At 41.2% G+C, this 19471-nt stretch overlaps 2 protein-coding genes across 3 annotated transcripts; one reads left to right on the top strand and one right to left on the bottom strand.

Annotated features, from left to right (window-relative positions):
• The first annotated feature begins 1106 nt into the window (after positions 1–1106).
• On the top strand, positions 1107–10283 carry c1ql4a (complement component 1, q subcomponent-like 4). The gene is made up of 2 exons (XM_029435338.1): positions 1107–1910; positions 8774–10283. Exons 1-2 carry the CDS (start codon positions 1341–1343, stop codon positions 8951–8953), a joined length of 750 nt encoding a protein of 249 aa, XP_029291198.1. The 5' UTR covers positions 1107–1340; the 3' UTR covers positions 8954–10283.
• A 2108-nt stretch (positions 10284–12391) lies between these two features.
• On the bottom strand, positions 12392–18279 carry zgc:153867 (myosin light polypeptide 6). Of its 2 annotated transcripts, XM_029435360.1 has the most exons (7): positions 18150–18279; positions 17716–17743; positions 15158–15301; positions 14830–15003; positions 14436–14513; positions 13996–14030; positions 12392–12962 (listed from the first exon to the last, which is right to left on the bottom strand). In XM_029435360.1, exons 1-6 carry the CDS (start codon positions 18150–18152, stop codon positions 14002–14004), a joined length of 456 nt encoding a protein of 151 aa, XP_029291220.1. In that variant the 5' UTR covers positions 18153–18279; the 3' UTR covers positions 12392–12962; positions 13996–14001. The 2 variants fall into 2 exon arrangements, with proteins under 2 accessions (XP_029291220.1, XP_029291219.1); XM_029435359.1 differs by lacking the exon at positions 13996–14030 and having other exon boundaries at positions 18150–18278.
• Positions 18280–19471: the final 1192 nt, after the last annotated feature.

The following is a 19471-nucleotide window of genomic DNA, read 5'->3' as shown; positions in this document are numbered from 1 at the left end:
GAAACTCTCATCACTTTCCTGGCATCTCCCGTCGGCTCCTCACTCGACACTCCAGCGGTCCAAAGTCCTTCAGTTATTTTGGTGGGACGCGGATTAAATAGATCCACAGAGAATTTTATATTGAACAAATATTTTTGGATCATAGAGAGCAGATGGTGAGTTTATATTTGTCTTTTTTCTGTTTCTTTTATCAGTTTCAAATTCAATCAGAAAACATGTTCATGGCACGTTGTAGATAATCACGCATTTTATGTCATTTACAATTGATGTATTTATATATAGGTAAATACAATACAACTAAATAAAATGTATGTTTTGCTTATTTTTAGAAAACATTAATACCATCTTTATTTAAAACATATCGTTCTGATATTAATCTTTGTCATTTAATTTACATATTGTTTTAATTAATGCAATTATACTAGAGTTAAATGATGTATATAACAGTGATAAATAAGGACAAATCAATTATTGATTCTCTTTGGTATTTTTTATTTTTCTTTCCAGATGCAGATTTAGCCAGAGGAGGAATCAAACGTATTATTGGTTTCATGAAAACGGCACTTTAAAAAAACAATGTGGACAGTGGAAACACTATAAAGGTGTGAGGTCAGAAGATGATTGTGTCAGGATAAGATCTCTGATGAACTTTCGTCACTTACAGTCATGGCGCAAGTGAGACATCCACATGAAGTGAAATCCTGTCCTTTATAAGGGGGGGGCTTGAAGGAAGATTTTTCTTAGAAAAAACTGTAAATCATACTTCATCCAGGAAAACAAACAATACCCCCACTTACTCGTCAATGAGCTGAATTTGGCACCAGCTCGTTCAGCATACTTTTAATAAGCTCCTCTTCCACAACAACCCTCTCAGTGTCAGTCATGGTGTCTGTCTGATGCTGAAAAATAAACTGAACTGGAGGACAACAGGGGAAGTCAAAAATAGGTGAACCAAACTTCATCAGATAAATTATGTTTTTTTGCAATGTGTCACCACAAATCTGAGACATCCAGATTTTTGCATTTATTTCCCTAAACACTGTGGTGTGTAAAGTTTTCATCTTTTTAACCAGAGGCTTATAAATATCACGTTCCTGGTCCCTTGGACGTCTTTGTCATTTCTCAAGGATCCTCTCATCCGCTTGTTTCCCTACTGGTCTTCCATTTTGTGTTCTCTCTCATACACTGTTTTCCTCCCACTCCTCTCCACATCCTTCTTCCCCTTTTTATACCATACTGGTTTTCTGAGAGGCTTCATCCTGGCCGGCAATATTCCAGCCAAGGGGGAAGAGGACTTCCTGACGCTGGCCGCTTCACGGCTCAGCCGCAGGAAACGCGTAATGGGAGCTGCTGTAGGTGTGGCCATGGTTCTAATACTGTTGGTGGCCATTCCCCTGCTGGTCCACAGAACCAAAGGGGGCAACACCGAAAATACAGGAAGCCATTATGAAATGCTTGGAAGCTGCAGGATGGTATGTGACCCCTATGCTACGTCTCAGCCTGGCCAAGAGTTGACAGCTGTGTCTCCACCGCCCAAGGATTACTCTGGGAAGAAGCTAAAGTCTGGGCTTCGTGGGCCTCCAGGAATCCCTGGCCCTCAAGGAGCACGTGGATCCCCTGGAGAGCCAGGCAAACCAGGGCCACAGGGGCCCCCAGGTCCAGGTCCTGGTGGCTATTCTCCCTCACTCTACACTCCCAAAATCGCTTTTTACGCAGGGCTACGCAAGCAGCACGAGGGGAGTGAAATACTGAAGTTTGATGACGTGGTGACCAACGTAGGTAACTACTATGAGCCCAGCACCGGCAAGTTTACCTGTCCTCTACCTGGCATCTACTTCTTCACCTACCATGTTCTAATGAGAGGTGGTGATGGGACCAGCATGTGGGCAGACCTGAAGAAGAACGGACTGGTCAGTAAATGTGTATGTGTGTGTGTGTGTGTGTGTGTGTGTGTGTGTGTGTGTGTGTGTGTGTGTGTGTGTGTGTGTGTGTGTGTGTGTGTGTTGTGTGTGTGTGTGTGTGTGTGTGTGTGAGTATGCACATAAATTAAGGTGTGTGTGCACAATAGAGGGTCTGCATGTATGTGTTTGTATATATGCACACACACGACCATGCAACACATTTCTTTCACTGTTGACAATCCTGCGCTACCATTGACTCGCATTCACCTCAGTAACATTGAGCTCTTCAGATTCAGAGCACATTCCACTTAGCAGGTGGCTACATGACAGCCAAAGAATGAAATAGCAATCTTACTCCTCATTAGGGGGAATTAATGCTATACAGTCTAAAATCACAGCTACGGCTATTTGGATTTTCACATGTACTGTGGCTAAATGACAAGTGGCAGAATGCAGCCGCAGCCGCCAAAAGGAACAGTCTAATTAGTAAGTATCATACACAGAGCTTGATAATCACCTAAGCAGAAGTGCAAAAGAGCACAGGAGAAATGTCTGTCAGTATGTGGACCAGTCAGTTTACACCTCAGCTAAATAAATAATGAATGTAAAATTGACAGTCCACTCATCCACTTCCTCATTCCCCAGACACTAATTAAAGACAGAGGGGCTGATGGGGGGAAGACGAGAGGCGAGGTGAGATAAATCACAGGGATTTTATCAGAGGACTCCAAATTCAGGAAACATTCTTCAAGTTGCTTTTTACATTCAATCATTCATCAAGGACTTCAAATGCAAATACTTTAGGCTCAGACCTCACTCTTTAGACATGTAGTACAGCCAGGACTGTGTACACAGGCTAGTGTAGGCTCATAGATAGTGTAGGGTTGAATTCCACAGTTGTAAAAAAGGTTGATTTTGACTTGATTTGTTGAGATACAAAACTAAATGTTTAAAATAATTCCTCATTAATTATCATTGGATTGTCTATGCCACTAAGGTGAATATGTGTTTGAGGCGCCTATGTCCTATATTGTCATTCAAGTCATTTTAGCCTGCTAAATAATTTATACTTCTTAGATTAGATTCCATGAACACCCGCTATACTTTACTCTCCAAACCCCTCCCTAGCTTGTATATTGATTCTCCATTAATTATCTTTTCTCTAACTCAATCATTTAGCCTCACCCAGTTCCATCTGGCACCCGCCCGGTGGCTTCCTTAAACAGTTCTGTTAAATAGAGCACTCAAAACCTAACAAGGATTTCCCCAAACAGAGCTGCTGGTTGATGAAAATGTGTATAGTGTATATTAAGTGCTGCAGAATGCCTGATCATGTTTGGAGTTATTGAAGCCCAGAGGCAGGCGGGTACTCTGCCTGTCAGTCAGTGGCTGGGGTTTACTAAATGGGCACTATGTCTGATAGGTTGCATTCCTGACTGCAGAATCAAACGGTCTGTTTTATCATCGCCGTAGGTGCAGAGGCTTTATTGGATATTTTGTCTGCCCACTGGGTTTGTTTTAATCCCCCCCAAAAAAAGAAGGATTGCTGTAGCCACGCATTTGCTACCTTCTCTCTCCGCTTGTGTTGTAACTTTTACACCTTAACAGATAAGATCATTTGTAACCTTAGGTTTGTTAGGCAGCCAGTCCAACAGATTCACGAGAGTGAATGAAACACAAGAGACTCGACGTGACATAGACATGCCGAGACGTCCGCTTGGAGTGAAGGAACGGGGGGAGCAAAACAAGACAAGTGAGTTGATGGGAAGATCAGGGGTGGAGCAGAGGAAGATAGATGACTTAATGGAGGTGTGGAGACAGTGGGCTAGTAGACGAGGCATCAGGGAGGCTGGTGGTGAAGGCCAGGATGAGATCAGGCACGATGACCAATGAACATCCACTCAACACGTCTCGGTTTGACAAGTGATCAAGGTCGGCGAGAGAAAGAGAGAAAACTGGTTTACAAACTGTTTTTATGCACTTTTTGCAGCGAGTGTTTAAAACATATCTTAATTCATTCTAGATACTAATTGTTGATGTACAAATAGGAACACTGCATTGGCTGCTAGGCTCATGTCATGTGACATGAGTGTGGTGCAATACTATGACAGGATCTGAGGAGGATGTGCTGACTGTGAGAGGGCTTCCAAGAGATTTCTATAGATCCGATACCTATTACCTTCACTAAATCCCCACTCTGTAAAGCCTACCTGCTCACACCTCAATCTAACTTTCACAAATCATTGCAGCGTGACAGGGTTTCAGAGTCAGGGGATTTGTGATTGAAGGGGGTCACACTTCAGTTGCTTCGATGTTTGTAATGCGATGGTAATTGACTTACTGTACAATTCCAATGTATGGTGTGGATGTTTCCTTAACACTGTTACACACCATTCACCCCGTTACATGTTCGGTGCACAATAACAGAAGGCATGCAATGCCACATTTGATAATCCGGTTTGGAAAGATGCTGAATCCATATTACATTCTTACGATGCTTAATGATTGAATGTTGATTAAGACTTGCTCAAAATGAATAGTTATTAATGCACTTCTCATTGGTGCCACTGCTATCATAAATGTGCTTAATCACTCGATTCCTAAATCACTGTCAAGGATATATGAGTTGTATGCTACTTAATATTCCAGCTTGGTGGCAAATGTTATTAAGACAGTCTATGCTAATGTTGGCATGCTTTTTGCTGTGAAGGCTGGTAATGCATCATGCGCACCTTCTCAACAGAAGTTCTCCCTTTCCACTCATTAACTGGTATGCGAGCTGTTCTGTTATCTTTCTAAAGTGCACCACTGTATATCAATTTGAGATATTCTTAATACAATGTGCAATGTAGACACGTAGATACAGGTTTGGCTCCCTTTTAATTCCTCACAGTCATAGACTCTTTTAATAACTCAGTTAAAGGTCAAGTTATTTCAAACAGTAGTGTTAAAATTTCATCACTTGCTGTAATGACCGGTACCTGTGTTAACTTCCCCAGTGCAGATACATAGGTGAAATATAATTAGCCTCAGAGCGAGGGGTGTTAGATACATAACGGGATTTGTTCGATGAAGACAAGTCAGATGTTGTCTGTTCAGTCCATAAGAGATCTAAATAAAATATGAAAACGTGCGTCTGAAAAAACACATAATTAAAATAAGTCAATCCCTTTCATACTGTGCACAGGTCTGACCATTATAGTGCAGCAGACCACATTGTAATATTGAATTGCAGGTAATAGCAATCCCAGATACGGTTCAATGCTGCAGCCGCTTGTCGCTATGTAATCCCCGTGCTCCCAAAGGAGAGGGAAAACCTATTCAATAAATATTCTATTTCCACAACAACGCCCCCACCGCCCGTCCCCAACCCTCCTGCCATGTGCTAGAGTCCCTTAGGTAAGTTTAACAGCTACTTTTCTATTGTCTCCGCTCTAAGAGGTCAGTATATCACAGTGAATGAATCCTGTCAGTTTTATTACCAGTGGAGCACAGACCCACAGATAAAAACAAGACTTCATATACCGCCACATCTCGCCAGTCTCACAAAATAGCCTCACTTGATCAGTCTGTTACTCTAGGCCCCCTCCCTCCCCTTTCCTCAACCCCGTGGACCTTGTTTTTGTTTTTCCACCCTATCCCTTCTTTTTGTCTATCCTTGTCTGTCTTCAGCGCTGCGGCTCCACTTGTATAGAAAATGACAATGCAGCTGCTCCCCCACACCGCCATCGCCACCACCCCTGCCTACTCCGTCCTCCTTGCCTGTGGCCCCCTCTGCTCCCAGGCGTGTTAACTGGAGGCCCTATAATGAAAGGGCTAGGCGGAGACAGCCACGGGCAAACCCTGGGGGCCCGTGCATCACGGCTCACAACCCTTCCAGCTCCAGGATCAGCACAGTGTGCTGCCTGGTTCACACGGATCAGCCTGTGTCCTCCAGCCGTATCCATCTCCTCTGTCGGCTTCCTGTCCTAATCCCACCACGGCTCCCTCATGCCTCTCTGTCTGGCATCTGCATTAATGGATGGCTAGCATTATTCCTTCACACTCAGGAACATCAGCTGAAGCACCAATTCATATATCATATATTGGCAAAATGATCTCTACACTGACTGATGAATATTATTTTCTTGCGCAGTATTCAGCCACACTTTCATGCATTAAATCATGAGAATCTGAGAAGGCCTGAGGGGGGAAAGATCTCCCTACATCTCCCTCTGTTACGCTGTTTGGCCAAAATAATGAGCAGGATGACATATGCCTTGTGTCGATAGGAAGTCACAACAACAGCATCGCTGTCAGCTGCAGCCAAAGATGCAAATGTGATATTGGCTGACACGACACATGTCAAGCAGAACAACAATATAACCTTTACAGATGACAATGGATTGGTGTTGTTATTTGAGAGATGGTCTTATGGGGGTCTAAGAAAGAGTAGATTATGTTCAGTGTTAAAACATACTTATTGGGCTGCCTGGGTAACACAAGGGTACTCAAAACTTAAAATAATAATTGCATGGCTCTTATTATATAACACATTTAATTAACCAGATATTTCTAAACGCTCAATGTTGCCTGCTACCTAGACTACCAAGAAGATAATTCTTCTCTTATGCATTTTGATTTTCCTCTGAAGTACATGGATGGAACAAGAATAAACAAGCATAAGCAGATAGAAATACTAGAAGGGCACTCAAGAGAGAGAGAGAGAGAGAGAGAGAGAGAGAGAGAGAGAGAGAGAGAGAGAGAGAGAGAGAGAGAGAGAACGCAGACTTCTGCCAAGGCCAATCCACTCTAAATTTAATGGGTTCTCCCTTGGTTCTTGCCTAAGTTTCATGAAAATCAGGCCGATTGCTGATAAATAGGCAAACAAAAAAAATAAACTAACCGAAAACACAAGCTCCTTGGCGGAGGTAATAAAGGCAATTCAACTACATAAGAATGAAGTGATAAAATAATTCAGGAACCAGAATTATTTGTCTATGTATGAGTCTAAGGACAGACTGGCGCCCCTCAGTACTCTGAATTTAATGATGTTTTGGTTTCAATCACCGTTATTTCGTTAATTCTAAGACCAAGGCCAACTGTATAAAATGTTTTTTTAAAGTTGTCTTACAACCCAATCAAAAAGGCCTTGCGACCCCCCCGTGAAGCTTTGGAGACCCCCAGCCTTGGAACCACTGCCTTAGACTTTATACGTGTAATATGTTATTTTAATAATATACAGGTTTCTGGTTGTCTGAAAAGGAATGTCTCGCACTTCTCCATATCTAGATGAATGAGAAACAGGTGTTACTGTATCTGACTTTCACTTTCCAATCTTCAACTTAATAATAGAGCCAGTGCACACTTATCCAACATTAACATGAGAAAATCAAAATATGTGTGCAGTGCGAAATCTAGCCAGAGGCAGAGGTGCCTAAGAACACCCCTGTGGACTAAACAATCTAAAATGTAATGAAACAAGACTGTTGTAGTGGAGGAACAATAGCTATGGTGGGTGTTACTGTGTGGTTGTTGAGCTGTGCTGCATCAGGAGATTGACTTCTCTGCTCCCTTACTCCATCTGGTTTAGACTGCACGGGGACATGCTTCACCATTGGTCACCAACCATGTATGTTGGATGCAACATCCATGACCTGCATTTAAGGAGACCTACAGACAGTGTGCTGGAAATTGAACACAAGTCCACGATTGATAGATGTTGAACAATATGGCTCAGACGAAGGCAAAATGGATAGGTGCAAGGGGAAAACAGCATATTTTTTTTAGTTATAGTAATTCAGGCTCTGTTGCTCAGTGATTGACTGTTTTCAAATTGATGCATGCTCGTTGGGGAGAAAGAGGGCCCCAGTGATGGGAATGACATGATGGTAGTTGAGTTGCAGATCATATTCTGTGGCTGTCATGGAGATGTGCGTGGCTTGTCTGGCTGCTGACACAGATTGAGTGCTCCCACCGTAGATGGACACTGAGCCAGACACAAGGCCACTGATGGCTGACATATGTCTGATGATGGGAGCTGCCACACCAGAATTATTGATACATCCTACTTAGGAAGTTTTTAACTATGCAACCTAGTGTACGATTAAACTTTTCTATCTATCTATGACAATTGTTGTTCAAGCATACTATGCATGAAGGGCCTTGCAAAACCTATATGTACATATCATTTCCTTTAAGCTCCTTACATGTACATGCCAGTTTAAAAGATATTAAGTAATGCAGTGATATACTGCATGCATAAGTTGCAATCTAGGCATCTGTATTTAAATGTTTACAATGAGTAAATCCAATTAAATGTGTTAACAAACAAGTAAAGATCCACTGCTGCTGGGTCAATAAGACGGAACACACACACAGCATGCCAATGTGAAACTGTCTGGCTTCGGCATAGCCACTCAATATCATGCATATTGAGCTGGACCAGGATCATAAGCAACAGGTCAATAGCTGGTACGGATAGTTACGCTGTTTTCCCATAGACAACCTGTTGTTCCCAGTGAGTCCGCTTATCTCCACAATCAAATCAGATCTCCATCCTCGGTCCTTTGCCCCCAGAGCCCCAGCCGCAGCTGATCAATAACAGGCAGAGTGGTTGTGCTTTCAGTCCACCTTTGGGGTCACAGGTCACAGTCCTATCTATCTGTTTACCCAGCATGAATGCGGAGGCGATGTCATACTCACGAGGGTCTCATTTGAAGGCTGTAAATAATTAATCATTACCAAGCCTGAAAATGTTTTAATAAAATGTGATAAAGGAATGAGATCCGAGTTCCTGGAGCTGTTGAGTAAGTGACGGTGACATTTGCAAGTGTTTGTTCAGTTTCGTCCATGTTCTAATTGTCAATGCGTTTGTCCTCTGTGGGTGACAGGTAAGAGCCAGCGCCATCGCTCAGGACGCTGATCAGAATTACGACTACGCCTCCAACAGTGTGATCCTGCATTTGGACGTGGGTGATGAGGTGTGTGTGCAGCTGGATGGAGGCAAGGTCCACGGAGGGAACACAAACAAGTACAGCACCTTCTCCGGCTTCCTCATCTACCCAGACTGAATCCTTGCGGAGAATGGACACCAACACACACATAGACGTAATTACACTTACATGTACGCAAAATCAAAGCACATATACAGACATGCACGCACACGCACACACCACACACAGACATCCTGAGATTACAACAGACGAAAGAACCGTGGATTGAGTGAAAATCTAAGATAAATGGGATTAAGCCGAGTTGTGTGATTTGAGCCAGTCATCATGAGCAACTGCAATTATTTGGTGCAAATATGAATAACAGAAGATGTACAGTTTAGGTGCAAATAACAATTGCACATTGCGGCTCTGGAATATTTAAAATACCTAAATGTGTTCCATATTAACTGAGATTGTGCAAACCAGAATATAACAAACACCATCTAATTGTTTTTTTTTTATGCAATAATGGTGTTGAGGGTGCCATTAATAAAGATGACTAAGCTGAGACAAATGCACCAACTGTATTTCAGTCTTTACCTTTTACATTTCTGCTCTCCAGTCCAATGACCTCTGATCGAATGGCCGGCATATATTTTGCAACTCATCATTGTTAAAATATTCTTCCCTGAAGTGAATAACACCAGTTGAAATGTAATCCCTGTTGTGATTCACCCTGCAATGGGGCCGTATTAAATCAAATGAGGCCATCTGAATAAACACAGATGTACGACCTTTGGAATCCTGTTTGCGTCATGATGCAGGATATCACGGCAAGATAAAACAAAACATATTACAAGACAACACAGTTTATGTATGGCACTTGTGTGTGATGAAGTTTTAATTGCCAAGTTTATTATTGACAATAGAGGGTATGCACGTGACGTCACCTTCGGTGGAAGTCACTGCCGTAACGCCCACTGAGTGGCAATGCTACAGACTGTCAAAAGTTTAAGAGAAGAGAAGCAAATGGATCGCTGCAATTTGCAGAAACAACTGGAATCCAGGAAGCTGTTGGTTTGCCCGTTTTTCGGTAGGAAAGTGACGTCAACGCATACCCTCTATATTGTGTGTGTGTGTGTGTGTGTGTGTGGGGGGGGGGGGGGGTCAGTATGTACGAGTGGAACTACAGATACTGTAATATAATGAAGAATTGAAAAGTAAGAAATGCAGTGTTTCACTTTCATTAAATGTTGTATAATACATTACCGGCACGTTACTGTAATTACACTGCCATATCTACTTAGTACTTTATTTTTGAGAAACTCTGTCAAAGTATCATCATGTGTATAAACACAGTAATCCTGGGATGGCTATCTGGTATGTTGAATAAGCTGAGTAGACAATTGCTATTAAAATATCTATAGCTAACTTGTCTGTGTTCATGCATGTTGTTTGGGCGTGAAGGTCAGAGCTGAATAAAGGCATGTACGTTCAACAGTCAAAAACACACGCAGACCCTTGCTCACTTTTATTTGGAGTCACTTGGACTGAGTGAGAATTGGATATATGACATGGCTGCGTGGACTTACAGCTGAGATCGACACAGCCACCGCCTGCTCCAACATGGATTTCCAATACGTCTTAAGACAATGTCAAAGACACAAGCATTAGTACCTCTATATTGAGCTCCGCTTATAATACACTCAGAGTCTACAAAATCCAGCCGATGTGTTCATTTTAAATCTGACTATATAGTGATCAATTGTACAAACCAACCAAATTGGTTCAATGTCCAATGAGGCTTGACATTAATTTTGAAACAAGATCATTTGTCGGATGACAAGAAATAAATCCAGGGAGTTTGTGGACTCCTCAGTAATATGTGCATTTCTCAATTTATTGATAATCCTGCGGAGATTTTATGGAAATCATGCCGTGCTTTTTCTCTCTCAAAAACACCCACTTATCCAGTGAATTTATATTTCTGGATACGTACAGTATATTTATAATACAATACTTGACTAAATGACCTCCTAAGTATGATTAATCAAACTTCAAACTGCAATTCAGAACTATTTTCATTATTGCTCTAACGATCATCTAAGGATTATTTTTCTGATTGTTTACAATGTCAGAACAAAGTAAGACCTGTGCGTCACAATTTCTCAGAGAGCAAGTTGACTTTTTTCAAATGTCTTGTTTCATCTGACCAAAAGACCAAAAGTATACACATCCATATTAAAACCATACAAGACAAACCAAATAAGAAAATGCTCACATTTCAGAAGCTGGAACATGCGGATGGATTTTCTAATTGATCCAAACATATCGGGGTTTTTTTTTCTTACACATTTTCAGTCTTTAGTTTCATGAATGATCTTTAAACATCGCATGAAAGGACTGATAAACACTGCATATATTGGAACTGTGGGTGTCATTACATGATACATAATTGTGCAAAAATAATCATAATTAACACTGCTTATAAATCACAACTATGTGTGATATAAAACTAGTCAGGTGAAGAATATTTCCACAGTTTTAATGTCACCAGATTATTCAAAGGATCATACATTTCAATATCGCCACTTTAACAGGTCATAAACCAGGAAGAAAGAGACATCATCTCCATGTAAAAGAAAATGAATCTTGAATACTAGCAAAAAAAAAGAAGAAAAAACGTAAAGTGTCTGATTAGGAGAGAGTTGATGGCATTCTAGACCTAAAGCATTTGTTGAATCTGTTGCTCCTGAGCAGAGAAAGAGGGATGTAGCTGCACCATGCCTGGACCCAGCCCCCGGCTCTCTCTCCTGGCAGATTCCAGTTGAAAGTTAATTGGACGGGGAGAGGTCTGAGACAAGCTGCGCTGAGGCCCATTAGTGATTCCCCTGTCGAATGCAGAGCCACGAGGATCACAGACTCACAAATAGGAGGATTAAAATAATCAATAGCCTTGACTTCCATCGACCACACACATACACACCGAGTAATTAGTGGACAACCTATTCAGCAGTGGACTATGACACCCTCCCGAACCTTGGCCCGCCCGCACACACACACACTCCAATAGCTGTGGTGCCTAATGAGGGGAAATAGTTGTGGCTGCTTGTGAGAAAAATGAAGAAAAGGTCAGGAAGCCACAAACAGCCTTCTACTGCTCATATCCTGGTGCGTTGTCACCAAATCACTCCTTATGCAAGTTACAGCATGGCCACAAAAGATGTACAATGAAATATTTTAAGTTTGCAATGTCCCTAAACACTTGCAACCAATAGAAGAGACCCTAAATGGTTTCAGACAACCAATAATGGTTTATATTGACTTGAGCACCAAAGCTTACACTCATGATGTACTTTGAATTCTTAATTTAGTTAACAAAAAGAATGAAGAGCAGATCAATATTTGCCTCTTGTATTACAAATGGAATATTTTGACATTAGAGTGGTGCTTTTAACATAACATATTCCAGCAGCAACACTGCCCTCTTGTGTCGATGGAAAAACATCCAAGACAAGGCAGTAACAAATCCTGCAGCTTATTCTATCGAATCAAAACAGCTCAAAACAACCAGGATAAGTTTTCAGGAAAAAAACATTTATTTAAATGCAGCAACAAAATTGGGGTGAATTAAAAACATAGGAACAGATTTGAAATGTTTTTCTACCTCATGATAGTATGGCTTTGAATATACCGGTTTACCGCAGGATCGGAGGAACATGTTCTTTAGCCAAATCAAGTCTTAGCCAATGATAAAGTAGGTTGCCGACAGTTATGTATACCGTATATATATATATTAATGTCTCATCCAACATTGACACAGTAGTATCAATATTTACAGTATATCATCAATTTATGTCATCTTAAGTACTGCATTTAGGAATGTTATTGCAAACAATGCAAGCATTAAGACTTCTGAATGCATACAAGTTGGTCACATATGTGAATGGACCTGGCAGCAATAGCCAGGGCCATTTGTGGTCTTGTAGGGAATGTAAAGGCACTTCTTAAATTAAATGTGGAAAACTAATCCATGGAAAAGGTTGGGGGGCTGTAGAAGCTAACTGCAAAAAGAGGGTACATGTGACAGGGTAAAAAAAGTTGGATGTTCTTCGTCTTCAGCCGTTCATGACCATCCTGACGAGTTCTGTAAAAGAGAGAGGGACAAGCGTGAGGTTTGTGGTCTAGATCTGGGCAGAGACCCACTCCAATTACAGCCCCCTCATCATCCAGCTTTGGCGAGTCTGGGTGGAGATGCTGCACTTGGAGGAAGATCCCCCACATTCTGTTTACCCGGAGGAAAGAAGGGTTATAGAGGGTACTGAGAGAAAGAGCTGAGGTAATCATCTCTATCTCCTATTTAGCCATGTATGTCTATGATCCAAGAAGAGCTGGTTAGAGAAGCCATCCTCGCTGTATGCTTTCCTCTAGTTGAGAAGCAGAGAAAGGGGGAGAAGATCAAGGGAGCTAAATTCCAGTCAGAGCGGCCAGCTACATATTCAGCTTCCATCAGTAGAGAGTAGAAAACAATCAGCACAAGAGCAACTCATTGCAATTCTCTGGTTAGTAGAAAAAGAGACTGGTCCACTCTCCCAAAGCTGGTGGCTATATTCAAATGTAAAAATAATAATATCTACAATGTAACAGTCTATTTTATCTGACAGGGAAAAGAGCAGCACCTCAAACACCAACAAAGGAAAAAGCCTATTTAATAGCACCAATGACATGCAAATGAGATCAGAAGAGCTGCCTTGTGACCTCCACATCCATCAGCTCAAATATCTTGACCGTGGCCACCAGGCTTTCCCTGAATGAGACCAGTCACTTCCCTGTGTGTCCACCAATATCCCCCTACAAACTGAGGGGGTCCTAGACACATGCAGAGGGGCATGCTGCAGCCAGAGGCCAAGACAGAGGGCTGCAGGAGAGAGAGAGACAGAACAGCAGGAGGCTAAACATGGGGCAAAGCCTCAGGACTAAAGATGAGAGGGACCACCAGGCTTTCCCCACACCTACGGGTCAAATCTACTTTGCAACAGCACATTGTTGCCGTTTGCAAATATGAAGAGCACAACTACAGTGGATTAGTGTTAGGTTGGCCTAAGGGGAGTGGATTATTTAACAACTAAAATGCAAGAAAGCCTGGAGGTGCCATCTCATGGAATACCAAATGCCCATACCAGCCCTCAGCCTGACATGATGTGGCGGACAAATGCTGTGGAGGAAGAACAGTTGACACACTGTCAGCGGATGACATTTATACAGGGACACTTACAGCGGACAATTAACCACAAGTGTAAAGACGCACAGAAGACAGTAAACAGTAACATGGACGAATACCCTCCTCATCATAAGACTAAAAGCATTACTGCAGTGGCAGTTTAGTAGTAAACGGGTGCTTCCAATGATTGCCTAGGATTTACATAAAACAATATTTTTCACACAATATTTGACATGTCAATACAGCAGACATACAGTATAATGCATGACTGAGTTTTCATTATCATATTACCAAGACTGGGTATGATGGTTTCATTAAATAGTTTGCGTCAGCAGCATCGTCACACACCATCTAAATTATAGAAAGTACCCCCATCTTGTTCATTTCTTTCCCTCTCACCTTCGTAATTGATGCAGCCATTTGCGTCTTCGTGTCCCGCCAAGAGCGTCTCAACTTCCTCCTCTGTCATTTTCTCACCTGAAAACATTACATGGGTGACATTACTATGATTTTCAAAATGTGATAACAAGGGATTTCACAAATGAACAATATAGATAATGAAAGATAAGTAAACACAATGACAATAATAATAACAACACCACCACCAACACTCAAAAAATACACGTGCACACACGTTTTTAGTAAATAAATTCTGCTCCGACACAATGCATTTTGGGCATTACAGTATTTTAAATTTAAGTGAAAATAATATAAATACTATATATAAATTAAATAAACTCAAAACAGTCCTCTAATCCAGATATCTATTAAGGGTGATACAAATATAACTTGCCTAGCGTGGTGAGGACGTGACGAAGCTCGGCTCCCATTACTGTGCCGTTGCCCTCCTTGTCAAAGACACGCAGTCCCTCCACAAAATCCTCCATGGAGCCCTGATCCTTATTCTTAGCGATGGCCTGGAACATGGGCAGGAACTGCTCAAAGTCTAGCATCTTGCAGTTCATCTCTGCAAAAAGAAACATAATACGTGGTAAGTGAGTCTTCAGCTGCAACACACAACATTGCAACCGAAAGATTAGAATTATAAGGTCATTTTCTAATCACAATCTTATCATTTATGTACATTAAAGACATAACTCCCAGTTTATTATTCCTCTCACCTTCGGCCTTGGGGTTGCCCAGGACTTTGAGCACCTCAGCGTTGACAGGGTTCTGTCCCAGGGCTCGCATGACGTCCCCACACTGACTGAAGCTGATCTTACCATCTCCTGTCCTGTCGAACAGCAGGAATGCCTCCTTAAACTCTGCAGGGTACACAGACACACAACAAATTAGAGTAGGGATTTAAATGATTGTAGAAATGAAGAGATCAGCAGACATGTATGGAGGAGTGATAAGGAGAGGGGAGTATTCAGGAAGAGAAATGGAAATAAATGAAACAGAAAAGCCAGTAAATGAGAACAAGCAGACAAGAGAAAGCACAGATCATGGCATGATCTGGTTTTCGGCTTAAGGTGAGCAGGCAGGGCACACAGCACCACACTGACCGAAATCTGCGTATGTTTCATATACCACTCTAGGCAAGATAACTCACCGGTCTATCCAGGATAATATGCATTCATAAACTGAACACCTCTATGGGCAATCCCAAACTCATGTTCCATAAACAAGCTGTATCCAAACACTCAAATCTGAAATGATGTTAACTAATTGGTCATCACTCTATTATAGTGTGGCACAACCACTAAAAAAGGCTCTCTCTGTACTCTGCGAGTTGTCATTGCAAACACCCGTCTAACTTCCTCAATACAGCAAACACTGTATATCCACGTAAGTCATCTAGTCTATAATTTCACTACACATTGGCTAAAAAAAAAAGGTGAAACATCTTCACCAATGTAACACTCCAAGCTCAGTCGTCGTCGTTGTAGTTTAAACATGCAAACACCCATACATTTAGTTTACAAAGATATCAAATATGTCTAAAATACAGGGAAGTGCATTTAAGATGCAGTGGGAAATATGCATGTCATAGCTTCAGTAAAGCAGCAGAACAAACAGTTATAGAACGTTAGATTGTTTTGTATAAAGCTCTTAAGATCAGGGCAACAGTAAGGAAATTGGCATTAAGGGCTCAACTCTTTAAAGAGATGTATTAACTTGAAGAAAATAAGATGGCCAAGACCATCCTGAATGCTCGGTCGAAACAGAATTAAACACATTTCCTACAGACCACCAACTTCAGATAAAAGCTTGAAACTTGTATTTTAAACAAAATTACAGTAAGGGGATCAAAGTGTTTTAAAAGTTGCCTTAGATCTGAATGCTAATTTTATGTGACCAATGGCAAAAAGATTCATAAAAATGTAGAAAAGCTGGAAAATTGTGAACAACTTTATGAAAGTCAGTCAATCATCTGCGGAAATATCAAACACTCACTTGTGAAAGTTATACTGTTATGCAACTTATCTAATTAGAGCCTTGAGATTGCTTTTAGCTTTGAAAGGCGCTTTACAAATACAATTTATTATTATTATCTATTCATGTCAATCCAGTGTCCTCTCAAATAACTTGTCAGTAATGTTATAGTAGCAATAAAAGGATTAATTTGTCAGTAGTTTACTGTGTTTTAGTTCACTTTGACAGATATTATACAGTTGTTGTTGTTTAAGTGGAATTACCTAGGCCTTAACATGATGCAATTGTGTCATTGATCACAGGGTTGATTAATGTAGCTTTGAGCTATCAGGCATTGTAGTTAGAATCAACAGTCAAACAAAAAGCGTATCTAAGATCTAGCGATCAGGGAGACATGGAGTCGGACTACACAATATGCAGGCAGCAGTCTTGTCCTACTGTTATGGGACAAGCTATTCCCCAAAAAAGCTCAGGCACTGTAGTGGAGATTTCCTGTTTTGAGGAATGTGCCTCTTCCTTCTGGCGTGTGAGCACTTTTCCCCAACACCATATTTGGTATTAGAGGAGTGGAGGAAAGTAGGAGGAGAGTGAGAATAGCTATAGCCTATTATGTCAACTGTGATTAAACAAACCAGCCTTAGGACAAAAACCATGCACCACTGTATGCAGCACCAAAAAAGGGCACGCTCTAGGAGATGAGCCGCTTGGTAGATAACAGGCAAAGTTTATGGTAAACTGACACAACCAGGAATAACTACAGTCTAACTTATGAGAACAGATATGAGCTTTGGCTACTTTTGGAATTTATAAGTAATACTGCTAATGCATGATTGACCACGTACAACAACACTGCAACACACGTTCAAAGCGGGTAAGTATTATAACTTTATATGCAAAATATGACTGATTTTGACGTACCAAACAACAGTGCAAAGCGACTCTCACTCACATTTAATACAAATTTGGTTGACCCAAAACCAACATGCAGATCACACCCTAAACACTCCGAGATAGCCATCAGTTTTGTGCTAAGGCGGTCCCCCTTTCACTGACTTACCATGAATCTGATCCAGGTTAAATTCAATCTGGAAAGGACAAGCAGTTGCAAGTGGAAAGTGATGAAACAGTACGGAAATAAAGAAGGAAAACCTAGCCTAAAACCATGACTACTATGACAGGCGGGCATAGAGCAGGGTGATAGTGGAGATACAGGGCAAAGTGTCATCTGAACCAAGCCAGAATGAAAGCATGCAAAACAAACGAGATCTGGAAAATGTCACAACACAAAATCAAAACTCACCAATGATTTGATCTTCCGAGAAGTCAGACTGTTCAAAGAGAAATTAGGCTACATGAAAATGGTTCCTTTCGCTCCGCAATAGAAGGCTAGCTTGGGTTGACTTCAAAGGCTTTTAAACATATTTTTAAGATAGTTAGATCTACTCACACAAGATATTCACTAACTATAGGACATTCAGCAATTATTAATGAACACGCATATATTTTTGGCAAAATGAATTAGCTTGTCGTGATTGTTAACTTTAACTACAGTTACCGTGCAAGCTAATGTTAGCTTCTCAAAAGTTGCACTTCCGCTAGCAACCCGCGAGCCAATTCAGACATTCAAACTCAACTTCACATTGTTGCAAAGCTAAACATTATTCTTGAAACAACAAGCTAATAACACAATAAATATGGTAATGATAGTCAAGTTGAGTGGAACGAAAAACCCACCATGGCTGTGTTGGCTGAGGTGTGTCCGAGGCGTCGGCTAACCAAAGAATGTGTGACGGCTCTCGGAGCAGGGCAGGTTGTGAAAACCCCAGCAGACGTGCGTCATGACGTACAACGCACGACGTTCTAGAATGAGGGCGAACAGCTACACTCCATATATAGGAATAGAGAGCTAGATATGGCTTGTGATTTACAGGACATTAATGTTATGCCTTAAGCTCCTTGAACTACTCACTTTATTATTCAGTTGACAGATACATGAAATAAATAAATGTAGGGCTATAAACTGAAATTAAGATCAGAATTTAATCCTTAACTGACCAAAGGTAAGAATGCCCCAATGCCACTTATTTTGATCAGCCTGCCTTTACATTAATCATTAAGGGATTTAAATACTTGAAGTGCCTTTCCTCTCAAACATGTATCTTGCTTTGCTTCTTGTGCTCACTTTAAATTTGAGTTACCTACAAGCAGGATTTTATGACATCACAACTACGGTAGTGTGAACGGGACACTTGAAGACTAGTCTAGTCACTAAAGAATGAACTCAGTGAACTAGGAGGCATCTTGTGTCAAGTAGTTAAACTTTTAAAATGCATATTTATGGTTTCTGGATTGAGAAGTTTTAGCGAGGTGCACTGTTTTTGTTGAAAAACCATATCAGTATTTTATGTTTAAAACCTGTTTGGAGGGGATCTTGAATATAAATGACCCTTTGTAGTATGTGTTTGACTTTGATGATTTTGACACCATTTGGGTAAATGAATGCATGACTGCACTGAATTACTTTTCTAGGCTTTATATTAAGGTTATGAGTGTCTGGTCGTGCAGGAATGATGGATTACTTTAGGCCTGTGAGATCATGGATTGATGCCTCATCTCTTTACAGCCTGGCTATAGCACTGTTTACCCAGCAGGAGCTCTGGCCTCCTGTCATGTCTGTATCCCACTGTGAGCAAAAGCGGGTGTCTTAACTTGGCCCACATATCCTCACAGGCTAAATGGGACAGTCTCACTCAATAAAATCATGCAGTAACAATGACACCGTTTAACACTTAAAGCACATGAGGATGGCAGCAAAGCTAAAGCACAGACAAAGCTAAATCACATTAGTACAAAGTCTAATATGGGCATCAGTATATATTGAGTTTCTTCAACACAGTCTTTACACTAAAATGTTTTGTCTGATTGACCTTTGATTTGGACTTTTCATGCCTTTATGATAGTGGGAAGTGCAGATTTTGAAAGGGGGAGAGAGAGAAGGGGAACGACATACAGCAAATGGCTGCAGGTTGGACTCGAACTAGTGGCCGCTGTGGGAA

The sequence above is a fragment of the Cottoperca gobio genome, chromosome 7 (assembly GCF_900634415.1).
Source record: "Cottoperca gobio chromosome 7, fCotGob3.1, whole genome shotgun sequence".
Lineage (NCBI taxonomy): Eukaryota > Metazoa > Chordata > Actinopteri > Perciformes > Bovichtidae > Cottoperca > Cottoperca gobio.
This window is presented reverse-complemented; position numbering and strand designations above follow the sequence as displayed.

What these genes read in the sequence shown, in the direction of transcription:
- c1ql4a (XM_029435338.1), top strand. Translation starts at nt 1,341, where the DNA reads ATGGGAGCTGCTGTAGGTGTGGCCATGGTTCTAATACTGTTGGTGGCC. An exon ending in ACCTGAAGAAGAACGGACTG is followed by an intron (nt 1,911 to 8,773) that starts GTCAGTAAATGT and finishes TGTGGGTGACAG; the next exon opens with GTAAGAGCCAGCGCCATCGC.
- zgc:153867 (XM_029435360.1), bottom strand. An exon ending in GGGCAACCCCAAGGCCGAAG is followed by an intron (nt 15,004 to 15,157) that starts GTGAGAGGAATA and finishes TTCTTTTTGCAG; the next exon opens with AGATGAACTGCAAGATGCTA. An exon ending in TGGCTGCATCAATTACGAAG is followed by an intron (nt 14,031 to 14,435) that starts GTGAGAGGGAAA and finishes CTTCCTCCACAG; the next exon opens with CATTTGTCCGCCACATCATG.